The sequence below is a fragment of the Doryrhamphus excisus genome, linkage group LG22, assembly GCF_037039965.1.
Source record: "Doryrhamphus excisus strain RoL-2023G ecotype Guam linkage group LG22, RoL_Dexc_Guam_v1.1, whole genome shotgun sequence".
Lineage (NCBI taxonomy): Eukaryota > Metazoa > Chordata > Actinopteri > Syngnathiformes > Syngnathidae > Doryrhamphus > Doryrhamphus excisus.
The window spans coordinates 2,422,318-2,450,174 of record NC_136378.1 but is presented as its reverse complement, the minus strand read 5'-3'; the positions used below and the strand labels follow the sequence as shown (position 1 = coordinate 2,450,174).

The window sequence follows — 27,857 nt, the reverse complement described above, 5'->3', positions numbered from 1 at the left end:
TACTGAACGTTTATTAACTTTACAAATATGTCTAATTTACAATGTTGTGGTTTAATAATTTTTAATGTACAGTATATATAGTTAGCTTTAATTGATTGTTGGCAGCGGAACCTTTAGACTATTTGTTTCAGTAGGTTCCGCTTTTGGTGACGTACCCGGATGTTGTCTGAATGTCAAACATGGCGTCGCCCATGCGTTCGTAGTTGGTCTTTTTAGAGGTAGATATTACCGCACATTGTTTTCATTTGTAATGCGTGTTATTTACATACAGTTATTTACAGTGACATACATGGCGGCACTTTTACTTTGATTTGGGTGCGATTTGACTCATTTAGTGGATAAATGGCGTTGAGTCGAAGTGTTCGTCGACTGTATTGTCAAATTCAACGATATGTTGTGTCCACAAAGCAACCAGGTAAATATATATTGTTGTATTTTACTTAACACATTATATTGTAAGTGATATTTTGAACGTAGAGTAATTGTTTTTATTTTTAAGAGCGTTAAAACATTTGTGGTTTTTATTATTTTTTTAAACAGCTCGATGTGTGACACAGTCGTCCACCCAACCGGAGCCCAATTTGGGTGAAAATGAGGACGTGAACCCGACGTTTGTCAACCGAAACCCGCGGAACCTGGAGCAGATGGCCTTGGCTGTGAAGGACCGTGGCTGGAAGACCACATGGCCTCACCGGGAGTTTTACCACAGGTATTCCTTTTATATACAATTTGCCACCTTTCCCAAAAATACATTATATTTAGATTTAAAGAAAGCCAGAGGCGAGAATTATCAATGGAAGCCATTTTCCTCCCCCAAAATATCCCAATGGTAAGTCTAACTATGACATAAAAAGTTGAAATTATGAGAAAAAGTAATTGTGACATTGTATGGGAATAAAATGTGGTTAATTAGATTAAAAAATAGTGATAAAAAATCTGGTTAATTTCTTTCCTAGGTTGGTGTTTTCTCGCAGTCAGCGACACGTGACAGCTGAGGTCTTCTCCTGCTCCTCTCCCGTCCCGGTGCTCTCCTGCTCCACCAAAGAGTGGGCGCTGAAGAAGGAGCTTCCCTCCACGCACTGTGTGGCAGCATGCCAGGCTGTGGGCGAGGTGCTGGCGCATCGATGCAAGCAGGCCGGCATCACCAGGATGGTGTACAGGGCCATTCCATGGACGTACCGCTCCGATGCTGTGAGTGCACACTAAACTATGTCTCAAACTGTGCGTTAATGTGACATTCTTAGATTAAATATTTTAAATGTTCTTCTCGCAACAGGTTCAGTCGTTCCGAGCTGCAATGAAAGAAGGGGGAATCATCCTCAGTGAACCCAGAAGGAAATACATTGGAACATAATTGTTACCAAAACTAAAAGAAACAACCAGATGGTGTCATTATTTTTATTGTGCGGATTTAAACACAGCAGCAGAGGTGGACAGTGCTTTAAAATGGATCATTTTGGATCATAGTACAGTGTGATTTTGGCTCAGGCTGTCTGGTGTGCGATAAATAAAATGCATGCATGTTAAATGTTGATCCTGCAATGAGGACGGTGAATAATTTAGCTTCTAAGTGAAATATGAATACTTCAATGATAATCTCACACAAGCTTGTATAAAACAGCATGCAGCATCATGGAAAAAGGACAAACAGTAGACGACACGTACAGTATGCAGACAGACAGACAGACACGTGGTCATCGTTCTCTGCTTCAAGGCACTCACACAGCCGTTGAATTTGATGCACCGCTAATGGAATATATTAATTGGCACGTTGGAATACAGACTTTGACAAAGAGGCATGCACCAGAAAACTGGTCCCGACTTGGTCCATAATAAAGTACAGCTTAGAGGACAACATTCTGGAAAAGTTGGCAGATAACAAAAAAAAAAGGAATAATTGCATAGTTGACGTCTGGAGTGTTTAAAATGTACAGGAACTAAAGTTTGAGCCAGTTGACGTGACAGTCAACGGATATGCAAGCTCAAAAAACCTTGGCACGTCACAAGAGGTCCTTCAGGTTTGTTTTGTTTTTCCCAATAGCTCTCTTTCCTTCCTTCTCCTCTTGGCCACGTCAAGGTTTGTTGTGAGCGGCGTCCTGGTTCAAGCTTCCCGGTTCGGATGAAAGATCCACACAAGCGCTCTGGTGGGTCAGACCCCTTCGGCTGTGGCTTCGCCTCCGTTGTCGTGGTGATCGCCGTGGGCTGGCAGGTAGCTTTGAATAGAATACAAAGATGGCAACTGAATCACTGTTGTTAAAATAGTGAGCGTTAAGGATGTAATGGAAAATGAATTGTATTGGTGGAAGTCATTGAAGGGTGTAATTTCCTATGTTGTCCGCTAGGTGTCACTGTCGGCTTTGTTAGAACTTCATCCAAGTAAACAAGTGAAGTAAGACGAGCAGTTTTTACCAGCTGTATGCTACGTTACGATTTTTGGTCGTACTGTTTAGCTGTTGAACTACGAGATACAATTTAGAATTGTTTTTGGACAACATTTTTGTAAATCGAACTACAGAGCATTCCTTTTTAAGCGTCAAAAACATAAAAATAAACAGATTTTAATTGTACATTTCATATAGCATGTTTTTTTCCCATAATACGACACCGGAAGTTGCTACTTAAAGTTAGCTTCAGACTGGCCAGGGGATATTTCCATTAACAGTTCGATTTTAATTGTATATTTCATATAGCAAAAACTAAAATAATCATAAAAGGAACGAGAAAACATGTTTTTTCCCCATAATACGACACCGGAAGTTGCTACTTTAAGTTATATTCAGACTGGCCAGGGGAGAGATTTCCGCAGATGTCAGCCGTGCTCTTGCTTTGAAACTGCTTCGGTCAACAATCTCTTCTTCCGGTTGCACTGTTACTAGGTGACACTTGGACGCGACGGAGTTAGAGAACGAAGCTACGCGCGTCATAATTCAGATGCCTTTTATGGTCTGTGAGCTTCCGGTTTTTCTTCGTCGAATAGCCCAAGCTAGCACGATGTTAGCATTGTTGCTAGCATTGCTAGTCCGGCGTTGCTAACGTTTGGGACATTTATATTACTGTTGTATGTGAATTATAGCATCTATTACAAGTGTAGATAAAAAACGTTAGTCAAGTGAACAACAGCTTAAACACACAAACAGCCTGTTCCCACTAAAGTTTACCAATAGCGCCTTTAAACTGTCTCAAGTGTAGTATCAAAGCTAGGTTTTGGCTAAAGCACTCCCAATGCTGATTACATGTTCAATTACCTGCTCGCATCGTTTATCCACGTCATCTAATTCACTGATGGACTGCATGAGGGAGAAAAGGTTCATCCTTCCACTGCGACTAACACTTGGGGCCTGGGGACAAAAGAGGGAGACGGAATCAGGAAGGGGAACAGAAAAGAGCTGCGTTGAATGGTGTGTTTGCGTTTAGTTTACAGTGATGATGGGACCGATGACACACGGCGCTGTCGGTCCAACTTCCTGGTTGGCATCCGGCGCTTCAAACACCTGAGAGGAGAAACGTTCAGGAACGGGATTTCGAGGATAACAAATTTATTGGCGGGAATTGTTACTTACCTCCGCCTCAGAATCCTCTTTTTCATCACTGCTCTCTGTATCGTCGTCCTCATCAAGTCCCTCATCCTCGTCGTCTTCATCATCCGCTTCATCTTCCTCCTCCTCCTCTTCACCCTCATCCTGCTTTTCTCCATCGTCCTTGCGCTCGGACTTCTGCCTTTGGTCTTTGGACTTCCTCCTCCAGAGTAAACTGTGACGCTGCTGACTGGAAGGACGACCAGACATTTTTGCATCAAAAGCCCAGGGTGGGGGTCAGGGTGGTGTCGGGCGTCGTGTCTGACCTGGCCTGGAGGATGCCGTGGTAGGTCTGCAGCTGCTTTGTGAAGCCCTCATTAGGTTTGATGATGGAGCGCCGATCCCTCACGTAGGCCAACGCCACGTCGAGCGACCAGCGTTGCTGCTTCATGGCGTAGGCGATGACGGTGGAGGCGGAACGAGACACGCCCATCTTGCAGTGCACCAACACCGCCTGCCCGCTCTTCCTGTGGCACAGATGATAACGCAAGCTCTTTCCTACTTGCTCTGACAGTGTTGGCAAGGCACCGTGCAACGTAATAGAAGATAAATAATCTTGTGGATATACTTATTATATATTATATTATATTCCTACAGGAAAATACAAAGATATCTCCATCAAAAAGAAGGTGAGTGTTCTTTTCTAAACTCCTACATTACAACTTCACTTCTAACTTAAATAATGATTTGGACTGCATGAAAAAGTGTCAAGGAAACCGCAGCTCTTTTTGCCCGCACGCATCATTTCTTACCAAGCATCAGAGTTGGAAGTAAATCACTCGTGTCCGATAAGCCAAAGAAAAAGCTGCACACGAGCTGATTGACTGCGAAACATACAGACGCTCGGCGTGTCACTTTTGTCAGCCGAACCCAACCAGTTCCATGTCTTACCTGGCGGTGTTGATGAAGTTGTACGTGTCGGTCCAATGGGAGAGAAGGTCCGTGGCCTCCACGTCGTAGACTCTGATGTTCATGTAGGTGAAGGATTCCGGGAAGAAGTTGTCGATTTCCCTCGTCACGTTCAGAATGTAGCCGATGCTGAAAACGACGCGGGTGAGTCGGTGGTAAATATGCGGCTGGGTGTGGACGGCGGAAGACGGTACGCGTAATATGAAGGTGAAAAACTAACTTGTTCTTCTGCAGCTCCTCGAAGTTGGCTGCGTTCCACTCTGAGCCCTGAAACCACACACGCATGTTTAACACCCATACAGGATATCAGTAAATCCCAGCACTGACCAAGTAAAGGTAGTCAAATATCTTGGACGGTTTGTCCATCTGAGCCATGGTGACCAGGATCTCGTTGTCGATGTACTCCTTGAAGGGCCTCATGTCAAAGCCAATGCGGGTCTGCAAGGCCGTGTGGACCTACAGCAGGGCGACAGTTAATAATAATGTCAACTCATCTTAGACCTTAGACCTACGTCTCCTCACCATTTTGGACGTGAGGTTGTCCAGGTCTTCGGTCCTCATGATGTCTCTCAGCTGCTCCTTGATTAACTTCTCTTTGGACATTCTGTCAGCGGTGCTGCACATGAAACGTACAGCAGCTTAACATGTGTGTGTACTCTCGTAGTAGTAATAGTAGTAATTGTGTAATATACCTCTGACCGTCGCTGTCCCTTCTGACTGACTCCAGGTCGTTCATGGCCTCCCACTCGTTGAGGCAGAAGCGGTCCGACTCCATGTGCTGGTGGTAATGCCGGGCCCATTCCAGGCCGCAACCCGGAATCACGGCGCCATTGACGGCCCGCTCACAGCAACCGTGCAACGCCTGCAGCACTGACCTTGAGGTGGACGAAACATGGAGGAGAACTTTAAAGGTAGATTCTTCTACATAGTCCAGTTTAGATATGATTCATAACACTGGAAACTACTTTTTGTTTTCTATTTAATGTATGTAAAGCAGGGGAATTCCAGACACATTTATTTGTGTGGTTATGTACATTTACGGGGTCCAAAGTGCGGCCCGGGAGCCATTTAGGGCCCACAGCTGTTTTTACATTGTAAAAATATAATTTAACAAGAAAACCAAATCTGGAAAAACCAGTAATTTTACAAGAATTTAATCCAAATTGTAATTTTACGAGAATAAACTTTTTTTTTTTTTTTTAAAGGTGTAACATGAGACACAAACAAAACAAAATAAAGTTGAGGAAATTAGCTTGGGGGGGAAGTTATAATATTATGGGATTTAAGTCATTATATTATGGCTGTCTCCCGTATAATAATAATAATAATAATAAGTCATTCATTTTCTACCGCTTTTCCTCGCGGGGGTGCTGGAGCCTATCACAGCTGTCTTGGGGCGAGAGGCGGGGTACACCCTGGGACTGGTGGCCAGCCAATCACAGGGCACGTACAGACTAAGAAGCCAAAAAGTTACCACTTCCACACAAAATTGGAGGAGAACTCATTCATTCATTCATTCATTCATTTTTTACCGCTAATCCTCACGAGGGTTGCGGGGGGTGCTGGAGCCTATCCCAGCTGTCTTCGGGCGAGACTGGTGGCCAGCCAATCACAGGGCACATATAGACAAACAACCATTCACACTCACATTCATACCTATGGACAATTTGGAGTCGCCAATTAACCTAGCATGTTTTTGGAATGTGGGAGGAAACCGGAGTACCCTGGAGAAAACCCACGCATGCACGGGGAGAACATGCAAACTCCACACACAGATAGCCGATGGTTGAAATAATAATAATAATAATAATGTGGAGAATAAATAGATGACATCAAATATGATGTACAGCGTGAACAGTAAATTGCACATATAACTTAAATAATTTTGAATAAATAATAATTTAATTTTAATAATATAATAATTTAAAATTAATTTTATAATAAAAAAATATAATATATATATTTTTTTAAATCCATCTTCATCACAAAGTGAGATGCAGTTTTTCCTTGAAATATACTGAACTTGCTAGCATATGTAAACGTGTTGCTGTGGCCAATGTGGCCAATACATCCTTTCATTTTTCACGATTTTTTGGCCCTCGCTGCAAACCGTGCCGACGCCGAATGGTCACTCACCACATGGTCTGCATGGAAACTGGCTTAAAAATTCTTGTTTCTTCTGCTGATGTGACACTGAAACCGCTGCGAAGGGGGAAGAGAGAGAGACAGAAACGCAATCAAGTCAGAATAAGACAGCCAGCGAGGCCGAGACAAAAGCGGAAGTGATACTGACACAAAGTACAACAAACAGACAGACAAGCCTAAAAGGATGCATAGCTTATTATTCAGGCCGAATTATTGATATAAGAGGTGTGAAGATGTACGCCGAGCGATGTGTAAAAAGCAAGTTAACACAGTCGGAGGCGTGATGAGTAGAACAAGCTGATGTGATAAGCATGTGATGGCTGATTTTTATTTTTTTTTCAGGGACTTCATCGCATCCTCATCCTGAGCGTTCGCACCATAGCCTTTATATCAGGGGTCTCAAACTCACCCCACCTTGATACCAAAGTTTAATGTTGAAACGACAGCTTAAAGCTATGTGCACACCGGACACAATTAACATGATTTTTTTTTGCCCCGCCCATACTGTTACCCTACCCTGTTACCCCGCCCTGTTTTGCTTTGGATTAGCAATGAAGCTAAAGGCTTATATGAAGCATCTCATCAAACATGTTGTTAAAGTTACGACGCCGCTCCCGGATGGGACTGAGTACGATGCTAACTTGCTAATTGGGTCAAATTATTAAGTTTCTTTAATGTTCATGTTAAAGGTTAAATAACTGATAATACTGTACATTTGAATCAGGAAAAAATAATTTCTCTACCAACTGTATGTGGTTTCTTACGTTTTTCTTATTTGCTGTTTTATTATCATTTTACTTATTTATTACTGATTGATTGATTTATTGTCTTTATTCTTAGTTTTTTTTAATTTTTTTTATATTATTTTGTGTATAGAAAAATAAAAATTAAGATATTTGAGAACAGTGGAATATTTTTTATCAGATATTTTGATGTGGAAAACCGGAACCAATGTACTGAAAAAGTGTAGGGAATAGCAGAAGCAAAAGCATTGAAGATTTTTTATTGATTTTTTTTCTTCCAGTTTTTAATAAATGCGTTTTTTTTAAAACCTGATTCGGCCCGGCTTCACCCAGAACCTAGCTCCGGTGGCCCCCCAGGTAAATTGAGTTTGAGACCCCTGCTTTATATGGAAGCAAACTTGACTTATCTTACATTTGACGCAAACGGAGTTTCGGTTTCCAATGATTCCATGTGAAAAGATCTTATGTAAGGGGGGGTGAGTAAGTGATAGGGGCAGCTAGAATTCATGGAGAATGATTCAGCTCCATAAATAGCAACATTCCTCATTCACATGATCTCGGCGCAGAGTATTTGTAGTCGGGCTGCACCGTCTGTGCTGTGGCTTGAACAACATGCTCACGCTTCTATTATTTCAATTATTCATATTATTCATATTATTCATTCTCTTCTTACCTCGCTCCCTCCCTTAAGGGGGTTCTAGTCCCGTCATAGTTGCATCATAACAACCCATATACTTTTGAGGATGCTTCTATGACAAACATATGGATTTGTGCTCTTACCCATCTCCGTCCAGATACACTTGAGTGTCGCTCCAGATGGGTAGAACCAGACCAATGGTGCACTCCTCACTAAAGAGGAAGCAAATACAAGGTGTTAACTGATAAGCAGCTATCAGTGTGGCCGCAGTGGGGTGCACACACACCTGTCCCGTTTGGGGAAATCCATGCCTAGCAGGATGCTCTCGTCTTTGTTCGCCAGGGTGGAGACAACAATGAGATACCGGACTCGGACCGTGCTGACAGACTCCAACTGCACGGCCTGCAGAGCGCAGAGAAACGGTATTCAACATTTTGGTTTTTTTTTTTTTTTTTTTTAGAGATAACAATGCTTTGTTTTGGTTGACATTATCGGATATTGGGCACATGTGTTTTCCCAGCAAAGCTGACTAAACATTACTAACAACTCTCAGTGTGACGCGGTGCAGATGCTGCAAATGACAACCACGTATTATGAAATGATGTATACCACTCTGACAACTCAACATACTGCATGTGGAGAGGACAGAATTGCAACTGTAGTGCTTATTTTTAGATCAGGGGTCTCAAACACGTGGCCCGCAGGACACCAGTTTGAGGCCCCCGCCTTGATATGAAAGTTTAATGTTAGTGCGGCCCGCGCAAGTTTGACATGGATGCTGTATGGTATCATGTACCCAGAAAAAATTATTACGTTTGATTAATGTTCACGTTAAAGGTTAAATAACTGTTAATAGTTATCCTCCCTATCCGTGTGGAAGTGGTAAGTTTTTGGCTTTTTAAGTTTAAAGGAAATAACTTTGAGGCTACCGTTTAGGTCGCGAGCTCTCTAGTTTGCGAGTTAGCATGTGTCTCAAGACCCTGCAGTTGCGCAATATGTTGTAAATAAAGAGTATAAATGTGACTATAGTCGTGTTTTGTCATGTCTACAGGGCTCTAATAATGCTTTGTTCATTTTAATCTGAAAAAAATAATGTTTATCCACCAACTATATGTGGTTTCTTAAGTTTTTATTATTTGCTGTTTTATTATTATAATATTTATTTATTACATGCCAGCAGATCAACATTGGCATCGCTTGTTTGTTGCGTGTGGATGGATGACACAGCAACGGGCCTCAGGCTCCCGTCACGGTATCTCTGTACATTAAAAATGCCATCAGTAGCGTAAGATGCACCCGTGTTGTGGACGGAGTGGCCCACGTTGGCCGGGGAGTTACAGTATAGGCATAACGTGTACGTTATGGAGGGCATTTTGAAGATAGAGAAGATGTTTGGGATGCTTTGGGTCTTGTGGCCAGTGTCATGAAAGGGAAAGGTGTACCAGGGTTTTCTAGAAGGAGCGCATGTATAAGTTGCTGAGCAGATACGGTTGTCTAAAGTTCATGTGACTGACCATGCGTAGAAGGAGATGCTGGCTAATCCTTGACTAAACAACAGAGTGATTGTAAAACAACATAATCAACTCTTCGGGCGTTTTCTCCTCAATGTGACAATGTTGCTTAGGAGCTATTACACAAATCCAGGAGTAAATTCGAGGCCGTTACCAGCTTGATGCTATCTTCTGGTCGAAGCAGCTCAACCATGGCGTGGATGTGTCTGTGTCGCGTGTCTGACGCGGCGCCGTCTTCTTGTTTTAGGGGAGTCGAGTCCTCGTGTAGGTCCTCTCTTTCCGCTTCTTCCAGCAGGAGCACCGCCCCTTTGACAAGGGCAAAGCTCTCCCTGGCAAATCAGCATCAGGACATCAGAATCGGGATTGCAAATTTAATGAGATGCAAACAAAAACAGCGGTGTCCATTTACCTTTTCTGAAATCTCCCTCTTCTTTGAGTGGTTTCATCCTTTAAAAGATGACATAAATGTTACAAATAAACAATAACAGATAATGTGACAAAGAACACTCTATATTGCTGTAATGTAGTACATTAGGAAGAAAATAACAATCCTTCTAATGTGGGTTCAACTACAAAGCCAATTAAAGGACATTTAACAAGCGTCCTGAACTTTTGAATAGAAATGACTGGTGAAAAAAAAAATGTTATTTTGCGTGAAATGTGTTGCAACACTGATAAGACATAGCGGAAGCTTCAAGTGTGGGGACGGACAGCGATAAGAAGACATAAGCAGGGGGAGGGAAGCAGCCGGACTAGCAGAGAAATACAATACAATGCAATGGAAGAACAAGCCAGAGAGAGCGAAGTATAGCCACACTTACAAGAAGGGAAGAGAAACATGACAGAGAGAGCATTACCTGTTACGCAACTGACATGTCCAGACAAAACAGAGGAGACAAAAAAAAAAGATATTTAAGTGAAGGATTGAGCAGGAGCCAGGAGAAGAACGATGGGTATTTTGGGGGAGAAGAAGAAAAGAGAGAATGATGATTAGCTGCAGCGGTGACACCCGGTTTGACTTGAAAACACAAAGCAACACATAGAACCGAATGAATGCTTGGATTTGATATGATCCTTGTTTAAATATGGATGAATGCAAGCAGAGGAGATAGCAAGAGAGGCATGGCGAGCGTTTAGACAGACGGGAAGTGAGCCAATCACACCATTTATGCTGCAATGAATATGAATGTGATGAAGCCACGTTCTATCTGTGGAATGTTTGCTCTGCAAAGCTATCCGATCCCGGCCTAGGCTGCTATGCAAAACAAAGCATTTGTTATTACACACGGCTGCTCCTAGTGAACGGCCATGCTGGCCTCGCCCGGCCTCATGTCAGTGTTCTAATGCAATATATATTTATATTTGTAAAGCAAATTTATGATCCAGAAAGCCTCGCTTGATTGTGGGGATGACTCACTGGAGCAGCGCTGATGGAGGGAATCCTGTGCAGGGTCAACAGAGCCATGGCACAGTTGCTGACAAACACGGCAGTTTCCACAGACCAGACGTGTGCAGGCACTAGTGTGGAGGTAAAAAAAATTACTTAACTTATAATATTATATATATAATATACTATATATGTATATATATATATTATACAATATTATATATAATATATTCATTTATTTTCTACCGCTTTTCCTCATGAGGGTCGCGGGGGGTGCTGGAGCCTATCCCAGCTGTCTTTGGGCGAGAGGTGGGGTACACCCTGGACTGGTCGCCAGCCAATCACAGGGCACATATAGACAAACAACCATTCACACTCACATTCATACCTATGGACAATTTGGAGTCGCTAATTAACCTAGCATGTTTTTGGAATGTGGGAGGAAACCGGAGTACCCGGAAAAAAACCCACGCATGCACGGGGAGAACATGCAAACTCCACACAGAGATGGCCCAGGGTGGGGAAAGACAAAATAAGAAGCCAAAAAGTTACCACTTCCACACAAAATAGGAGAACTCATTAATTCATTCATTTTCTACCGCTTATCCTCACGAGGGTCGCAGGGGGTGCTGGAGCCTATCCCAGCTGTCTTGGGGCGAGAAGCGGGGTACACCCTGGACTGGTGGCCAGCCAATGACAGGGCACATATAGACAAACAACCATTCACACTCACTCGACCGCCGTGCCGCTCCCCCAAAAAACAAAAAACAACAAAAAAATATATATAATATTTTATAATATTATATATATATATATTTATAATATTACTTAACTTACAAAACTTATAATCATTGTTCATTTTTATCTTATCCTCACTGTCCCATTGACGTTCATAATCCCAGGTTATGTTCTACATGTGTATTTATTCTATACCAGTGCATATATACCGCATACAAATAAAAATTAAGTAATTTCTTCTTATATTCATATTTTTATATGTAAAACTAAAATATCTCTTGAAACAACACATTCCTTTATCCAAGCTGTCATATCGAAAGACTGCAAACCTTGTTTATGTTAGCCTGTTGCAGTTAGCGTTAGCTTATGCTTCAAACGGGCAACTCCGTCCACAAAAAGCAATTTAAAAACAAAACATGACAAAAAAACATATCTTACCTTCACAAGAAGGGCTCCAGACACTTATTCCCAGGACTCAGAATGTGCTTGCTCTCTAAAGTGGCAGCTTCGAGGAGACGGACCCCGACGGCGACAGTTCGCCACTCCAGCGCCGTCGTGCTGGCTAGTGGTGACGTCATTCTCAGGCTTGCTACGTAACAAACGTAACTACAGTGTGGGACCTACGCAAAGTTCGCCGCCGGAGGCAAAATGCATATTTCATTCCATAATCGACCAACAAACCAGTTCATATTGCAAACATCACATTCGTGGGTAGTAAAGTAATAAAATATATAATTATAGATACCTACCAAGTGTATGTTGACAAGTATTTAGCCAATCAAATCAGTTTCAGGAGGCGGGGCTTAGCTAGCATTTAATTCCGGGTTAGCGAGACCTACTAGTTGCTGTGAGTTAACAATTAACCAGGTAAGGTTTATTTTTAACTCTGTAAAGTTAACCTATTTTATAATAATAAGAGGATTAATTACAATTCCTGTTTGAGTAGGATGAAAGCAGCTAAGAAACTCATGAAGGTTTTGGTGACTACTCGCCTTCCTGAAGAAGGACTGAAGATCCTGTCATCATCTGGAGTGTATGCGTTTTAATTGATTATTTTTGCATATATAGGTTTAAATACATTTTTACTGGATTTACAAGCATGCTCATTAATTCACTGCTCTTTATGTAGTTATGTAGAAGTTAGAATGACACCAGAGTGCAGTAATAATGTCAAGCTTCCTTGTCCAGGTGTGATGTATGTACGTGGGACCTGGGGGCATCCATGCCTAGAGAGGAGCTTCTTAAAGGTGTGCAGGGGGCCCACGGTGTCCTGTGTCTGCTGACGGACAAGATTGACTCTGAGGTTATGGATGCTGCAGGTACTCATACTCAGAAGTTTTGCGTCTTTAAATGTTGTGCACCCTATAATCTTGTGAAAATGTTAGAATGAAAATGAACACCAATATGGCCGCAGTGCACATTAGATGTAATAGGAGAATATTTTTTACTAAAGCCTCACATTTACATGATATGATAATGACCAAACATCCGCCACGGTGAAGTGAATTTTTGCATTTATATTAATAGACTTCATATGTTCATATGTAGAGTATAAAAAACCTGTTTAAGACATTCTAAATGTTTTTTTACAATTAGAGCACTGTAGACATGAAATAACACCCCTATAGTCACTTTTACACTCATATTATTCCTTGTTTGCAACACATTGTGCCACACTAGTCATGATGTGCAATACATATCACTATATTGACAGTTACTATGGTACCTATTATGTCATTGGATGGTCATATCACCTCGTACTTCGGTTCGTGACAACAAAAAAAACAGGAAGTGAACAAATGTAACAGTTACTGATTGTAAAAGTACCAGATGGAGGGGTAGGATTTAATAAGCTTTGCTTCTTCCTACTCTTTTTGGACATGTGGAACTGTGAACTGATTATGTGACAAAAAAAAACTATATTAGGAAAGCAGGAAGTGAACAAATGTAACAGTTACTGATTGTAAAAGTACCAGATGGAGGGGTAGGATTTAATAAGCTTTGCTTCTTCCTACTCTTTTTGGACATGGGGAACTGTGAACTGATTATGTGACAAAAATAAAATGAAAAAAACAAAATATATTAGGAAAGCAGGAAGTGAACAAATGTAACAGTTACTGATTGTTAAAAAAACTATATTAGGAAAGCAGGAAGTGAACAAATGTAACGTTACTGATTGTAAAAATAAAAATAAAAAAAACCTACATTAGGAAAGCAGGAAGTGAACAAATGTAACAGCGATCATTTATTAATTAAAAAAAAAAAACCATGATAGAGCGAGGGACGACTGTACATAACGTCATATTACCGACCACAGGACCCAACCTGAAAGTTATCAGCACCCTCTCCGTGGGATACGACCATTTGGACCTCAATGAAATAAAGAAACGGTAAGAAACTTTTTTATACATGCATGAAAATTTGCAATTTACAAATGTATTTGAGGTTTAATAAATGCACCACACTTCACACTCTAAGATAATGTTTCTTGGTTGCCCCCCCCCCCCCCAGTGGTATACGTGTCGGTTACACTCCCGATGTCCTGACTGATGCCACAGCTGAACTGACAGTAGCTCTCCTACTCGCCACAGCTCGCAGATTACCCGAGGCGATGACTGAAGTGAAGAAGTCAGTCCTACTTGTTAAGTGACGCTCATAAAGATGTGTTAGGATGTCGTCACACTGACTCCAAATGTGTTACAGCGGGGGCTGGGGCTCCTGGTCACTATTCTGGATGTGTGGTTACGGTCTTTCAGGCAGCACCGTGGGGGTCATCGGCCTGGGGCGTATTGGTGAGGATTCCAGTTGTGGGTTAACAGAATGATGTTTCCCACTCGGTTTGAACGATACTCGATTGATTCTCTTTATGTTTAGGGATGGCCATCGCTCGCCGCCTTATGCCTTTTGGAGTCAAGCGACTGCTTTACTCTGGGAGAACCGAGAAGGCTGATGCTGCCGAGCTGAATGGAGAGTTTGGTAAGTGAAATAAAACAGTGTGGATGATTTAAAGGGCAGATATAATAATGGTAATGGTAATGGTTTAATTTCATTTGAACATGCATCAGATTACAATTGAATGCATCACATAATCAGTTCACAGTTCCACATGTCCAAAAGGAGTAGGAAGAAGCAAAGCTTATTAAATCCTACCCCTCCATCTGGTACTTTTGCAATCAGTAACTGTTACATTTGTTCTCTTCCTGCTTTCCTAATATAATTTTTTTTAAATATATTTTTTTATTAATTTTTCCAATTATTTTTATTTATTTATGTATTTATTTATGTATTTGAGGTGAAGCAAAGCTTATTAAATCCTACCCCTCCATCTGGTACTTTTACAATCAGTAACTGTTACATTTGTTCACTTCCTGCTTTCCTAGTATTTTTATTTTTCACGTACTGAAGTAGGAGGTGATATGAGCATCCAATGCCATAATGGGTACCATAGTAAGTGTCAATATAGTGATATATATAGCACATCATGACTGGTTCAAGACTCTTCATCCTTGTATTTAGCAAACATCAACTGCTTGTATTGTTTCTAATGCATTTGCATATCATGCAAATTTTGGTTCTGCTGATCTTTGATAATAAATGTTCTTTCTTCAATCCCATTTTTGGCACAGTTCCTCTGGACACTCTTGTCTCCGAGAGTGACTTCGTCGTCGTGTCGTGCTCGCTGACGCCAGAGACCCACGGCCTTTGTGACAAGGCCTTTTTCAGCAAGATGAAGAAAACCGGAATCTTCATCAACTCAAGCAGGTACGTAGATTCCAAAGCAGTTATGAGTACAACCATCATGATGGTTATGAAAAGACCTTGAAATTGACCTTGTAAGGAAGTCAAACAATGCACAACGATGAGCCAATTCAAGAAACAATACAAGCAGTTGATGTTACCCTAACCCTAACCCTAAATACAAGGATGAAGAGTCCTGAACCAGTCATGATGTGCTATATATATCACTATATTGACACGCACTATGGTACCCATTATGGCATTGGATGCTCATATCACCTCCTACTTTGGTATGTGACAAAAAATTAAGAAGTTAAAATTAAGTGTAAAAAAATTAAAATTAAATAAAATTAAAATAAATTAAAACCATTACGTCATTGTATGGTCATATCCCCTCGTACTTCGATACGAGGTACATTATTTAAAAAAAACAAACAAAAACAACAACCTTAAACTGTATTATGGAAAGCAGGAAGTGAACAAATGTAACAGTTACTGATTGTAAAAGTACCAGATGGAGGGGTAGGATTTAATAAGCTTTGCTTCTTCCTACTCCTTTTGGACATGTGGAACTGGGAACTGATTATGTGACAAAAATAAAATGAAAAAAATAATAATTAAAAAAAATTAAACTATATAAGGAAAGCAGGAAGTGAACAAATGTAACAGTTACTGATTGTAAAAGTACCAGATGGAGGGGTAGGATTTAATAAGCTTTGCTTCTTCCTACTCCTTTTGGACATGTGGAACTGTGAACTGATTATGGGATGCATTCAATTGTAATCTGATGCATGTTCAAATGAAATTAAACCATTACCATTACCATTGTGCTTTGACTCTCAAGGGGGGCTGTCGTGAACCAGGATGATCTATACCAGGCTCTTAAAAGCGGCCAAATTGCAGCCGCCGGCCTGGATGTAACAACACCTGAGCCGCTACCCACAGACCACCCTCTTCTGACGCTCAAAAACTGCGGTGAGTAGGAAGTACGGTTACAACTAGATACTCTACATGTTCACTTCCTGTCTTGGTCAGTACTATTATCCGACTTCTTTGGCTTTGTGCAGTGGTGTTGCCACACATCGGCAGCGCCAACTACTCCACGAGAGGCACCATGGCTACCTTGGCAGCTCGAAACCTGCTGGGGGGGTTACAGGGCACAGAAATGCCCAGTGAACTTAAGGTCTAGAAGATGAAATGAAGGCTGTGGTCCCGCTGTTGCGGTTCTACTTGGATGGTACAGTAGATGGAATATGTAGTAAACATTCACTAATGGTAGAGGTTTGGCTTTGAGACAGACTTGAGTCACAATTTTGATGACTTTGGACTTAGAGGGTGGGGAAAGACAAAATAAGAAGCCAAAAAGTTACCACTTCCACACAAAATAGGAGGAGAACACATTCATTCATTCATTTTCTACCGATTATCCTCACGAGGGTCGCATGGGGGTGCTGGAGCCTATCCCAGGTGTCTTCGGGTGAGAGGCGGGGTACACCCTAGACTGGTGGCCAGCCAATCACAGGGCACATATAGACAAACAACCATTCACACTCACATTCATACCTATGGACAATTTGGAGTTGCTAATTAACCTAGCATGTTTTTGGAATGTGGGAGGAAACCGGAGTACCCGGAGAAAACCCACGCATGCACGGGGAGAACATGCAAACTCCACACAGAGATGGCCGAGGGTGGAATCGAACCCTGGACTTCCTACATTATCCTTAACAAAGCTATTGTTGCATAAACTTATTGCCTACTTGTCGTTTGCTAAATGGAAGGATGACCTACACAACAAAGAATAAAAGTTATAGTATACATTTAAAGTTTCTTCCTCATACTTTTCAAACATTCTTCATCAAGAGTGGAAAATTTTAATTTCATATAAAGTGTATCACAATAGAGTACAGCTCTCACAATTCAGCAATCCTTTTATTACATCTTCTGAAGGGACACTGCTATTAAATGGAACTTGGATATAACTTAGAATAGTCAGTGTACAGCTTGGAAAGCAATAGAGTCAACATGCAGCCATTATTGTCGAAATAGCTCGCATCTTAAGTGGGTAGACAAATTATTTTTTTCAGATTAAAATGAACAAAGCATTATTAGAGCCCTGTAGACATGACAAAACACGACTATAGTCACATTTATACTCTTTTTATTTACAACATATTGCGCAACCGCAGGGTCTTGAGACACATGCTAACTCGCAAACTAGAGAGCTAGCGACCTAAACGGTAGCCTTCAAGTTATTTCCTTTCAACTTAAATAGCCAAAAACTTACCACTTCCACACAGATAGGGAGGATAACTATTAACAGTTATTTAACCTTTAACATGAACATTAATCAAACGTAATATTTTTTTTTCTGGGTACATGATACCATACAGCATCCATGTCAAACTTGCGCGGGGCCGTACTAACATTAAACTTTCATATCACATGTGTTTGAGACCCCTGATCTAATGTATAGTACATTGAGAGTGCAATACAAGTTACTATATACTGTTTATATACTTTTTATTTTATTTAAAAAAAAAGTAAAATTTCTATTTATTTTTTTATTTTATATAATTTTTTTAAGAAAAAAAAGTAACATTTCAATTTATTTTTTTATTTTATATTATTTTTTTAAAGAAAAAAAAGTAAAATTTAAATTTTAAATTATTGTCCATTGATACATTGTAATACAAAATGCCTGCTGAAATGGTAGGGGAGTATTTGCATTTGTGAGATACTGTATTAATTAAAATACAATGGTACAATCCACATACAGTAACATACTTTTCTCATTATAGTTCATAAATATCACTGTTAAAAAAAAAATAATCTTTCTGGTTTAAGTCAGTGTCCAGTGCCTTTGATGGAATCATCTTTCCAGTTCACACAGGAGGAATTCTTGGAGTGCTTGTACAAATGGGATGACTGACTAAATCGTTTCCCACACTTGGGACAAGGATAAGGTTTTTCTCCCGTGTGGACACGAATATGTTTCTTACAGTCTGTCAGGTTCATGAACGTCTTGGAGCAGATTTTACAGGCGTACTTCTTCTCCCCTTCCACCAGGAGCACGTTGTCTTCAGCTGCTGCTTTCTTGCACTTTGATAGCACATCCTCTGAAGCTCTTGTCAGAGGTGCTTTATCATCTGGACCAGAAGATGACGCTGCTGAGGGATCTTCTGATCCAGGTACTACTTTCGGAGCGATGCGGCGGAAAGCCGTTCCGCTTGATCCCATGCGTACTTTTGTGGGCTTGGAAGGTTCCATGCTGAGGAACCCTGTTAAGGAGTTGTGTGCAGGTCGGAGAATGAGTGTGTCGCTAAAACCCGGATTCTGTGTTTGGAGTAACGGTTGCAAAGGGACGGACGTTACCGGGAAAAGGAGAGTTGGATCGGAAGCCTGAGCAGAAGAAACGTTGGGACCATGTTGGTCTGAACCGTCACTGGCGGCGGCGGCGGCAGTAGCAGCTGCTGTGAGACGCGCAAAACTTTCTTCTTCATCCATAGCTACCGCATGGCTGTCAGGATTGAGGAAGCAGGAAAGAGCGAGTTCAGACAGGCCGTCGATACCCTCGTCTTCATCTTCGTTTTCAGGAAGCTCCGAGCAGAGTTGCGTTTGTAAACAGCTCACGTCGCTATCTTCTGGACTGCTTATTTTATCACCGTTTCCTTGTTGAAGAAGACATGATGGTGAAATATCAGGAGATGAGGTGGTCATTGTTTCTTCTTTCACCTCCACTGTCTCCATCTTGGGCTCTTCGTCTTCGTCATCTCCGAGCTTCACTTTCACTGGTTCACGCACGCTGCTGTGTGACTGGCTGGGAAGCTGGATCTCCTCCAAGTCAGACATGGTTGCATCGTATTTCTCCTCCACGTCATCTAATCGTCCCTGCCACATTTTAAGATCTTCTCCTTGTTCCTCGGTGATGAGTGTGTTTCTGGTCACAGTTGGAGAACATTGGTTATTTCCAGAAATTCTGCAGGTCCTCTTCCTGTCACCAAATATCTCCTCTTGAGGCTTTCTCTTATGCTCTGAGGACTCTTCACCTGATTGGCTCACCTCGACACCTCCGTTGTGAAGTTCCTGCTGCGGCATTGACCTCCAGCCTTTTGGTGCAGAAGATGGGAAGTTTTTGCTGGACAGGTGAATCTTGCACGCCTTCACTACAGCGTTAAGGTGCAGGTGCGAGGCGGCCAGCAGCACATCCATCACATTGGACGCCGTGAGTGACAGGTTGGATGTGTAGATCATATCTAGAAGAGTCGAGAAGGCCTCAGGGGTCACCACTTCTGCGTCGAGCGCAATCACACTGGTACCCACATCTTTATCCATGACCCAATGTGCACCGGAATCATCACCGGAGATGAGAAGAGCCTTGAAGTGGGAGCTGGATGCCGCTAGGATGGAACGGTGAGCGTGGAACTTGTGGGCTCCAACCTCCACCACACAGTCACACAGTTGGGCATGGAGACGCTGGAGGTTCAGCTGCTGGAAAATGTGCTGGAAGTGACCCGGAAAGTCCATAGTAAGGCTAGCATCTACAAGAATGCTACAGGCATCCTAGTAGCACACTTAAAACAAAAGAAACGTTGTAAATACGACGAAGAAGAAGAAGTCCAGCCTGACCTTCCATTCATCCACGTCATATAACGTCAACGCTCATTGTCCGCAATCGAAGCTCTTGGGAATGCAACCCAAATCCCAAGGAGGGATGCATGCAGCACGCAGTTCAAGACGGACATCCGCAAAAACGCGAAACTGTGCGTTCATTGTAAAAAGCTCGATGAAGATGTCCAAAAAACGAGGAGGAATTCTTTGAGTGAGCGCCATTAGTGTCATGCCGCACGTTAGCGCAGCAGCTCCCCCAAGTGGCCATCCTATGAAAATGCAGCAAGGGTTCATTTAAAACCTGGATAATTTAATATTTTTAGATGGTACTCATAATTTCAAAAAATACACTCTTACACATAAAAAATCAATACTTGCATATTTATAATAATGACTGTTTGATTACGTCTTTTCACAGTTGATAATCAGCATTTAGTTAAAAAAGTAAACATTTAAATTTCATTGCATTATGCACATATATTTGTGTTATGGCCCCAGTTGAATTATTTACATTTAATCAGTTTGAGCACCCTTTTATTCCAATTTATATGCAAAATATTCTGTATGTAATCACCCAAACGCAGTTCAATGTCCCCCATAAGAATCACAGAACAAATCTCACATCAAATTTGAATCATATTTTATCACACAAACTATCTTCCATTGAATAACATTCATAATGAGCATTCATAGTATAACAAAGTGTGTTAAGTACAACATAAGCGGGATAGTGAGGTACATAACATGGGTGCATGTTATGTAAATAGTAAAAATGAAGAGATGTTGGTCATCCTCTGGCAATCTGATGATGATGATGATTATAATAATAATGGTGGTCCACACCGCCTTCTGACACAGGGAAGATCCTCAAGATGGATGGATGGAAGACACTCTTATCATATACTGTCCAGCTTCTTCAGGACATATGGAGCTGTGAATGTAAGAATATTGATCATTAGTATTTATTCATAATTATATATCTAATTATATAAACATATTTAATAATAATTAGTAATCCCCATCACTTAGGTAGCAGATCATTTGGCAATTGTATTTGGAGCATTTTGCAGATTTACTGTACATTTAAGATCAATATAAAATCTCAATTTTACAGCATTTTAGGCGCAATTATTACACGATTAATGGTTATTATCAGTTAAACGTCCCACTGCAAGCTAACGTCCTCTATACTCACTGGCTCGGAGGAGAGCGACGTAAATAAGGAAGTTTCGCAAAGATGAGATGACATCTTGTCGCATTTTCTTCTTCATCTCCTCTGGGTCCATCTTAGGACCGAGTCCTTCCAGTTTGAACATGATATTTGTGGATTTAATCAATTTTATTGCGGTTTATGAATCAACGTGAGGTCGCGCCTCCGTTTCTGTGTAGCATGGAAGAGAACTGACCCGGATGTTACACCGGAAGTAATCGGGGTCAAATATGGCGGCCTCGGAGGGACAAAAATACATGTAAGTTTAGCCAAAGACGCTATTCGAATTAAGAAAACGCGAAAATAAATACTTATGGCTGTGTAAATTGCAAAAATTCTACATAAATTAATAAGTTAGAAGTAATGACAGACGGTAACTATGCCAACAACAATTCTGGTATTTTGGTCATAGCAACATTACCACGCTAGGAGGCTCTCGAGGTAAGTAAATTATGTCTGCTGTAAAATATTCTATATATATACGTATATATACACACATTTTACAGTGTTTCCATCCGTTTTTACTCCATATCTATTGTTTACCAATATCTCATGAAGGTATTATATATTGTTTAATCTGTTTTAATTCATTATACATGTTCTGACCGTTTTTTACTCCTGTATTTATTCTTTTCATTGCTGAATAAGGAATCAACTAACTCTATTAACTCTACTAATATACATTTTTTATTCTGCCTAAGGTAAGTAAATTATGTTTGCTGCAAAATATACTGTATATATATATAAACATTTTACAGTGTTTACATCCGTTTTTACTCCATATCTATTATTATTATAGATTATACATGTTCTGACCGTTTTTTACTCCTGTGTTTATTCTTTTCATTGCTGAATAAGGAATCAACTAACTCTATTAATTCTACTAATACATTTTTTTTTTATTCTACCTTAGGTCTGCTTCTTCCTACTCCTTTTCAGTTCACGTTGAAGTGTGCCAATGTACTGTGGGTGGGCTATTGGAATGCCACTTAATTAATGTGTGTGCATAAACAAACAAGCAAATTATTGTGGGGAAATTATTCCCAAACAGACATGCGCATTGTGTGACGTACTAGAATACAATGATGATGATGTTACTGTCTGACCTTGCAAGGGGAGGGGCGGGGGTACAGTGGGCAGACGGCAGGGAGGAGGGGAAGAGGGGAAGAGGGGAGGGGTGTGGGTGGGTCCATTCTCTCAGCTCAGGGCCGAGGATTACACAGAGAGAAGCAGTCCCGGCATGATGACAGCATCCAGCACATAGACACCCCCCACCTCCACCAACAACACCACCTCGACATCATCATCATCATCCTCATCCGGCCTGATAAAGGCAAAGGGTGGTAAATCCTCCATTGACTCCACGCTGCGTGTGCCTACCTCTTTCAAACCAACCACGAGGTGAGTGGACTCGTTTATTTGTCTGACGTGAACAATGTCCACGCCACGAACGCCGGAGCCGATTCGCTTCCTTAGCACCTTGCATCCTTTCTCGTGTTTTTTTGGGGGGAGATTTATTAGATAAATGAATCACTGACGCGGTCCACTCCGCCCACGGACGACACCAGTGTTCCAGTTTGAGTGAGGCGGTGGATATTTAAATCCGATTAAGATTATATATGGAAGCAACAAAACACTGACCTTTTTTTTTTCTTTGTTTAGCTTCCTGATATGACCAGCCGTTTATGAATGCATGGATGCTTACATATGAACACTTTTTTTATTTCATTTTAATGGAACATATTGTATAGTTTGATGTGATGATGCCTTCACAGTGAAATCACAAGCAGATTACAGCTCAGTGGATTTATTCACGATGATCCAAGGCTTGTAAAACACATATTATGAATGGGCGTGGGCGACTTGCACCCCCTTTGGGACAGTCTTCCTTTTTTTTTATTCATGTCCTCTGGGCAGCATCCTTTTCCGTCTTCTTCTTCTGCGCCAGGCCATGCCGTGCCGTGCCATGCATGACAACACAACTAGGCCGTAACAATGCCTTTTGGTGTTTCTGGGGCTTTGCTTTTAATGCACGACATGGTTTTAATGCACGGTGGAATAGTGGTTAGTGTGCACACCTCACAGCTAGGAGACCAGGGTTCAATTCCACCGTCGGCAATCTCTGTGTGGAGTTTGCATGTTCTCCCCGTGCATGTGTGGGGTTTTCTTCGGTTTCCTCCCACATTCCAAAAACATGCTAGGTTAATTAGCGACTCCAAATTGTCCATAGGTATGAATGTGAGTGTGAATGGTTGTTTGTCTATATGTGCCCTGTGATTGGCTGGCCACCAGTCCAGGGTGTACCCCGCCTCTCGCCCGAAGACACCTGGGATAGGCTCCAGCAACCCCCGCGACCCTCGTGAGGATAATCGGTAGAAAATGAATGAATGAATGTGTTCTCCTCCTATTTTGTGTGGAAGTGGTAACTTTTTGGCTTCTTATTTTGTCTTTTCCCCACCCTCGGCCATCTTTGTGTGGAGTTTGCATGTTCTCCCCGTGCATGCGTGCATTCCAAAAACATGCTAGGTTAATTAGCGACTCCAAATTGTCCATAGGTATGAATGTGAGTGTGAATGGCTGTTTGTCTATATGTGCCCTGTGATTGGCTGGCGACCAGTCCAGGGTGTACCCCGCCTCTCGCCCAAAGACAGCTGGGATAGGCTCCAGCACCCTCCGCGACCCTCGTGAGGAAAAAGCGGTAGAAAATGAATGAATGGTTTTATTGCCAGGCTGCACAGTGGAATAGTGGTTAGTGTGTCTGCTTCACAGCATGGAGACTGGTTTATGTCTATTTTGGTGTGGAGATTGTAGGTGTGGGTTATGTCACAGCATAACCGTCCATAAGGGGGACAGCTCATCCGTGACTCTAATTTGGACAAGTAGAATAAATAGACGGATTTTAATTCCATTTCGCTTTTCGATCATGTGAGGTGCGAAATAGGTGGATGTTCCGTGTTGCGTTCGTGCTCCATGCCTGCGTGTGCTGCCCCCCCCCCCCCCCCCCCCGCCGCAGGCACAGTGCAGTGACTCAGGGATGTGTATCCCATGTGATGGGAATTGCATGCTTTGAGGTCACGCCGCCAGAGGAGGAACACAACGGGCAGAACTTGCACATCAGGAAAGTCTTGATGTCTTCCCGCATTAGCCTCCGATTGTCCCAACGACTATACACCGCTGTCCCACTTTACCGCCTGATATGCTCTTCCTCTCCGTGCATGTCTCCAGGGCTGTTACCGGCTGGTGTTTGAGTCCCCGGTGATCATTAGGTCAACCAATGCCAGTCAATTGATTGTCATTGTGGGATGCTGACTAATCAATATCAGTCTTTGTCAGTAAATTGGAACATTTCTTGGACCATCGGTGACAAAAGTGGAATTTGGTTGGGTACAACCATGTGGATAAATATCTTGAGCTATGCATCTTCAATCAATAATGTCTTTTAACGTAGACCTCACAGCTAGGAGACCAGGGTTCAATTCCACCCTCGGCCATCTCTGTGTGGAGTTTGCATGTTCTCCCCGTGCATGCGTGAGTTTTCTCCGGGTACTCCGGTTTCCTCCCACATTCCAAAAAAAACATGCTAGGTTAATTAGCGACTCCAAATTGTCCATAGGTATGAATGTGAGTGTGAATGGTTGTTTGTCTATATGTGCCCTGTGATTGGTTGACCACCAGTACCCTGCCTCTCGCCCAAAGATAGCTGGGATAGGCTCCAGCACGACCCTTGTGAGGATAAGCGGTAGAAAATGAATGAATGAATGAGTTCTCCTATTTTGTGTGGAAGTGGTAACTTTTTGACTTCTTATTTTGTCTTTCCCCACCCTCGGTCATTTGTGTGTGGAGTTTGCATGTTCTCACTGTGCATGCGTGGGTTTTCTCCGGTTTTACTCCGGTTTCCTCCCACATTCCAAAATCATGCTAGGTTAATTAGCGACTCCAAATTGTCCATAGGTATGAATGTGAGTGTGAATGGTTGTCTATATATGCCCTGTGATTGGCTGGCGACCAGTCCTCTCTCTCCCCGACCCTTGTGAGGAAAAAAGCAGTAGTAAATGAATGAATGAATGTATGTCAAAACAGGAAGTTAGTGATGGTTGATCTCACTGCCACATTGTGTCTTTGGGAATAGTATTATTATAGTTTTCTGCGTGTCAAACTATAATTGTAAAACAACAAAAACATTGCGTTTACATGATTTCTGATGGGAAGAAGTTCCTCAGTTAGCATCCGTTACGGGGAGAGTACAGAAGTGGGGATAAATCTTTGTTTTTCAGACTGTACCAGTACACTGTGCGGCAGACGTGACCTCATTGATGTGACAGCTCCATGGTGATGGCACACTTGACTGGCAGCGGTGCCACAATGTAGGCCAACTCTCTTTAGGAACATACAGAGTGAAAACAAGGAGTCTGTAGAACTCCCTATAACATACGGGTGTCCAAATTTTTGCCCAGCGAGAACCACATAGTGAAAAATGAAAGGATGCAGCGGCCATGTTGATATATGCTAAGAAGTTGTTGGCCAATAAAAAAACAGCCATGGGCTCCAAATGTTTATTTGTTTATATCAGCCCGCGGGCCAAATGTGGCCTGCAGGACACTAGTTTGAGGCCCCCGCCTTGATATGAAAGTTTAATGTTAGTGCGGCCCGCGCAAGTTTGATATGGATGCTGTATGGCAGGGGTCTCAAACACGCGGCCCGCGGGCCAAATGTGGCCCACATGACACTAGTTTGAGGCCCCCGCCTTAATATGAAAGTATAATGTTAGTGCAGTCCGCGCAAGTTTGATATGGATGCTGTATGGCAGGGGTCTCAAACACGCGGCCCGCGGGCCAAATGTGGCCCACATGACACTAGTTTGAGGCCCCCGCCTTGATATGAAAGTTTAATGTTAGTGCGGCCCGCGCAAGTTTGATATGGATGCTGTATGGCAGGGGTCTCAAACACGCAGCCCGCAGGCCAAATTTGGCCCGCAGGACACTAGTTTGAGGCCCCCGCCTTGATATGAAAGTTTAATGTTAGTGTGGACCCGCGCAAGTTTGATATGGATGCTGTATGGTATCATGTACCCAGAAAAAATTATTACGTTTGATTAATGTTCATGTTAAAGGATAAATAACTGTTAATAGTTATCCTCCCTATCCGTGTGGAAGTGGTAAGTTTTTGGCTATTTAAGTTTAAAGGAAATAACTTGAAGGCTACCATTTAGGTCGCTAGCTCTCTAGTTTGTGAGTTAGCATGTGTCTCGAGACACTGCAGTTGCGCAATATGTTGTAAATATAAATAGTATAAATGTGACTATAGTCGTGTTTTGTCATGTCTACAGGGCTCTAATAATGCTTTGTTAAATTTAATCTGAAAAAAATATTATATGTTTACATCAGAAGACACACTGTCTTGGCTTATTTATGTTAAGATAACACCTTTTGATACGCGGTTATTGGAATTGAGTCACAGGCATCCACAGTCAACATCTATCATCCTCTCACATCCACCGAAAGCTTCCTCATAGTACATCAAGTAACCATCGATAGCGGCGTGTAACACCACACGGTGTTCTATTCATCTCCAAAAGGTTCATGATTTCATAGCGCGCCGAGCATAGTAGCGCGAGCTCCGCCAAGCCGCTGCTGAAAGGGGAAATGAAATGAGCGGCGTTCGGCGACGCTAATGGAATGAGCTTTGAACGACTGAATGAAAAACAGCAGATGTGATCTTGCGTCTGCAATAACGCCCGCAGTCCCACAAGTTTCCACGTCCATGGGGGGAGCCAGTCACAAGGCTTGTGGACCAGACAGTCGCAGGTTCGAAACCTGCTGCAAAGGAGATATGCAAACGGGGAGTGGTTTGTTGTTCAAGAGAGATGCTAGCTGTCTTTCTGAGGCGAGCAACGCGCTGAACAAACAAACTGTACAAGGGGTGTTTTGTTTGTTGTTACTATGTTTGCTAGGTATGGATGTTTGCTAAATACTGTTGGATCATGGTGTGATGGACGGGTTTTATCGGACATCATTTTCCTACAATTTGACAACATTTCTCTCGGACATTAATTAAGTATCTATTTATGGGAATGTTGCTCCAGTTGGTGAAGATGGCTTCACTGTCTCATGGCCATTTTTGTAAACTTCCATTGCCAGCCATCCTCAAATGTTCTCAATTGGACTTTAGATCAGAGGAACGCACAGGAGTGAGAAAGAAGTCCTTTGTCCTGTCCTGTAAGATAGTCATTAGCACACAGACGAGGCCCTTCAGCCATGAGGGATGCCCCTGAAAACATCTCCTGCCTGTTTGACGTCTTATTGGCTAATAACAAAAGGCTGGAATTTCCTGACAATAATGTTGTATATGTGGAAAAATAATAATATCATTTTAGTATATTCTGTATAATTTTAAAATATTCTAATATGATAGGAATATAGTCAAAATATGATGGTAATATAGTCGTCATATTGCAAAAATTTTTTTTGAAGATTATTTAAGAAGGAAAAAATCCTGACAATAATGTTGTATATGTGGGAAAATAATAATATAATTTTAGTATATTCTGTATAATTTTAAAATATTCTAATATGATAGCAATATAGTCAAAATATGATGGTAATATAGTCGTCGTATTGCAAAAAAATTTGGAAGATTATTTAAGAAGGAAAAAA

At 41.8% G+C, this 27,857-nt stretch overlaps 6 protein-coding genes across 8 annotated transcripts in view; 3 read left to right on the top strand and 3 right to left on the bottom strand.

Annotated features, from left to right (window-relative positions):
• The first annotated feature begins 13 nt into the window (after nucleotides 1-13).
• Nucleotides 14-1,542, top strand: mrpl18 (mitochondrial ribosomal protein L18). The gene is made up of 4 exons (XM_058063513.2): nucleotides 14-415; nucleotides 541-709; nucleotides 957-1,191; nucleotides 1,277-1,542. Exons 1-4 carry the CDS (start codon nucleotides 343-345, stop codon nucleotides 1,352-1,354), a joined length of 555 nt encoding a protein of 184 aa, XP_057919496.2. The 5' UTR covers nucleotides 14-342; the 3' UTR covers nucleotides 1,355-1,542.
• On the bottom strand, nucleotides 1,372-12,238 carry LOC131110408 (protein phosphatase Slingshot homolog 3). Its single transcript, XM_058063506.2, has 17 exons — nucleotides 12,084-12,238; nucleotides 10,938-11,038; nucleotides 9,930-9,967; nucleotides 9,675-9,849; nucleotides 8,296-8,411; nucleotides 8,153-8,221; nucleotides 6,621-6,686; nucleotides 5,177-5,359; nucleotides 5,007-5,100; nucleotides 4,812-4,940; nucleotides 4,705-4,751; nucleotides 4,467-4,613; nucleotides 3,842-4,042; nucleotides 3,561-3,765; nucleotides 3,420-3,491; nucleotides 3,246-3,338; nucleotides 1,372-2,213 (listed from the first exon to the last, which is right to left on the bottom strand). The coding sequence occupies exons 2-17, from the start codon at nucleotides 10,983-10,985 to the stop codon at nucleotides 2,073-2,075; spliced, it is 1,824 nt and encodes a 607-aa protein (XP_057919489.2). The 5' UTR covers nucleotides 10,986-11,038; nucleotides 12,084-12,238; the 3' UTR covers nucleotides 1,372-2,072.
• Nucleotides 10,931-17,435, top strand: grhpra (glyoxylate reductase/hydroxypyruvate reductase a). Of its 2 annotated transcripts, none has more exons than XM_078788078.1 (10): nucleotides 10,931-11,049; nucleotides 12,592-12,678; nucleotides 12,834-12,964; nucleotides 13,963-14,035; nucleotides 14,157-14,273; nucleotides 14,349-14,437; nucleotides 14,520-14,621; nucleotides 15,272-15,407; nucleotides 16,228-16,358; nucleotides 16,451-17,435. In XM_078788078.1, exons 2-10 carry the CDS (start codon nucleotides 12,593-12,595, stop codon nucleotides 16,570-16,572), a joined length of 987 nt encoding a protein of 328 aa, XP_078644204.1. In that variant the 5' UTR covers nucleotides 10,931-11,049; nucleotide 12,592; the 3' UTR covers nucleotides 16,573-17,435. The 2 variants fall into 2 exon arrangements, with proteins under 2 accessions (XP_078644204.1, XP_057919494.2); XM_058063511.2 differs by lacking the exon at nucleotides 10,931-11,049 and adding an exon at nucleotides 12,433-12,512 and having other exon boundaries at nucleotides 16,451-17,432.
• Nucleotides 17,436-18,204: 769 nt separating this feature from the next.
• Nucleotides 18,205-20,222, bottom strand: LOC131110410 (zinc finger and BTB domain-containing protein 5-like). The gene has a single exon (XM_058063508.2). It carries the CDS (start codon nucleotides 19,908-19,910, stop codon nucleotides 18,231-18,233), a length of 1,680 nt encoding a protein of 559 aa, XP_057919491.2. The 5' UTR covers nucleotides 19,911-20,222; the 3' UTR covers nucleotides 18,205-18,230.
• A 395-nt stretch (nucleotides 20,223-20,617) lies between these two features.
• On the bottom strand, nucleotides 20,618-21,415 carry tomm5 (translocase of outer mitochondrial membrane 5 homolog (yeast)). Its single transcript, XM_058063514.2, has 2 exons — nucleotides 21,190-21,415; nucleotides 20,618-20,925 (listed from the first exon to the last, which is right to left on the bottom strand). The coding sequence occupies exons 1-2, from the start codon at nucleotides 21,308-21,310 to the stop codon at nucleotides 20,891-20,893; spliced, it is 156 nt and encodes a 51-aa protein (XP_057919497.1). The 5' UTR covers nucleotides 21,311-21,415; the 3' UTR covers nucleotides 20,618-20,890.
• A 982-nt stretch (nucleotides 21,416-22,397) lies between these two features.
• The window catches only part of frmpd1b (FERM and PDZ domain containing 1b), a 30,447-nt gene continuing 24,987 nt past the window's right edge, over nucleotides 22,398-27,857 (top strand). For both annotated transcript variants that reach the window (XM_058063559.2, XM_078788186.1), the window contains exon 1: nucleotides 22,398-22,605. The gene's annotated coding sequence lies outside the window, so the exon portion shown is untranslated. The remainder of the gene's footprint in view (nucleotides 22,606-27,857) is intronic.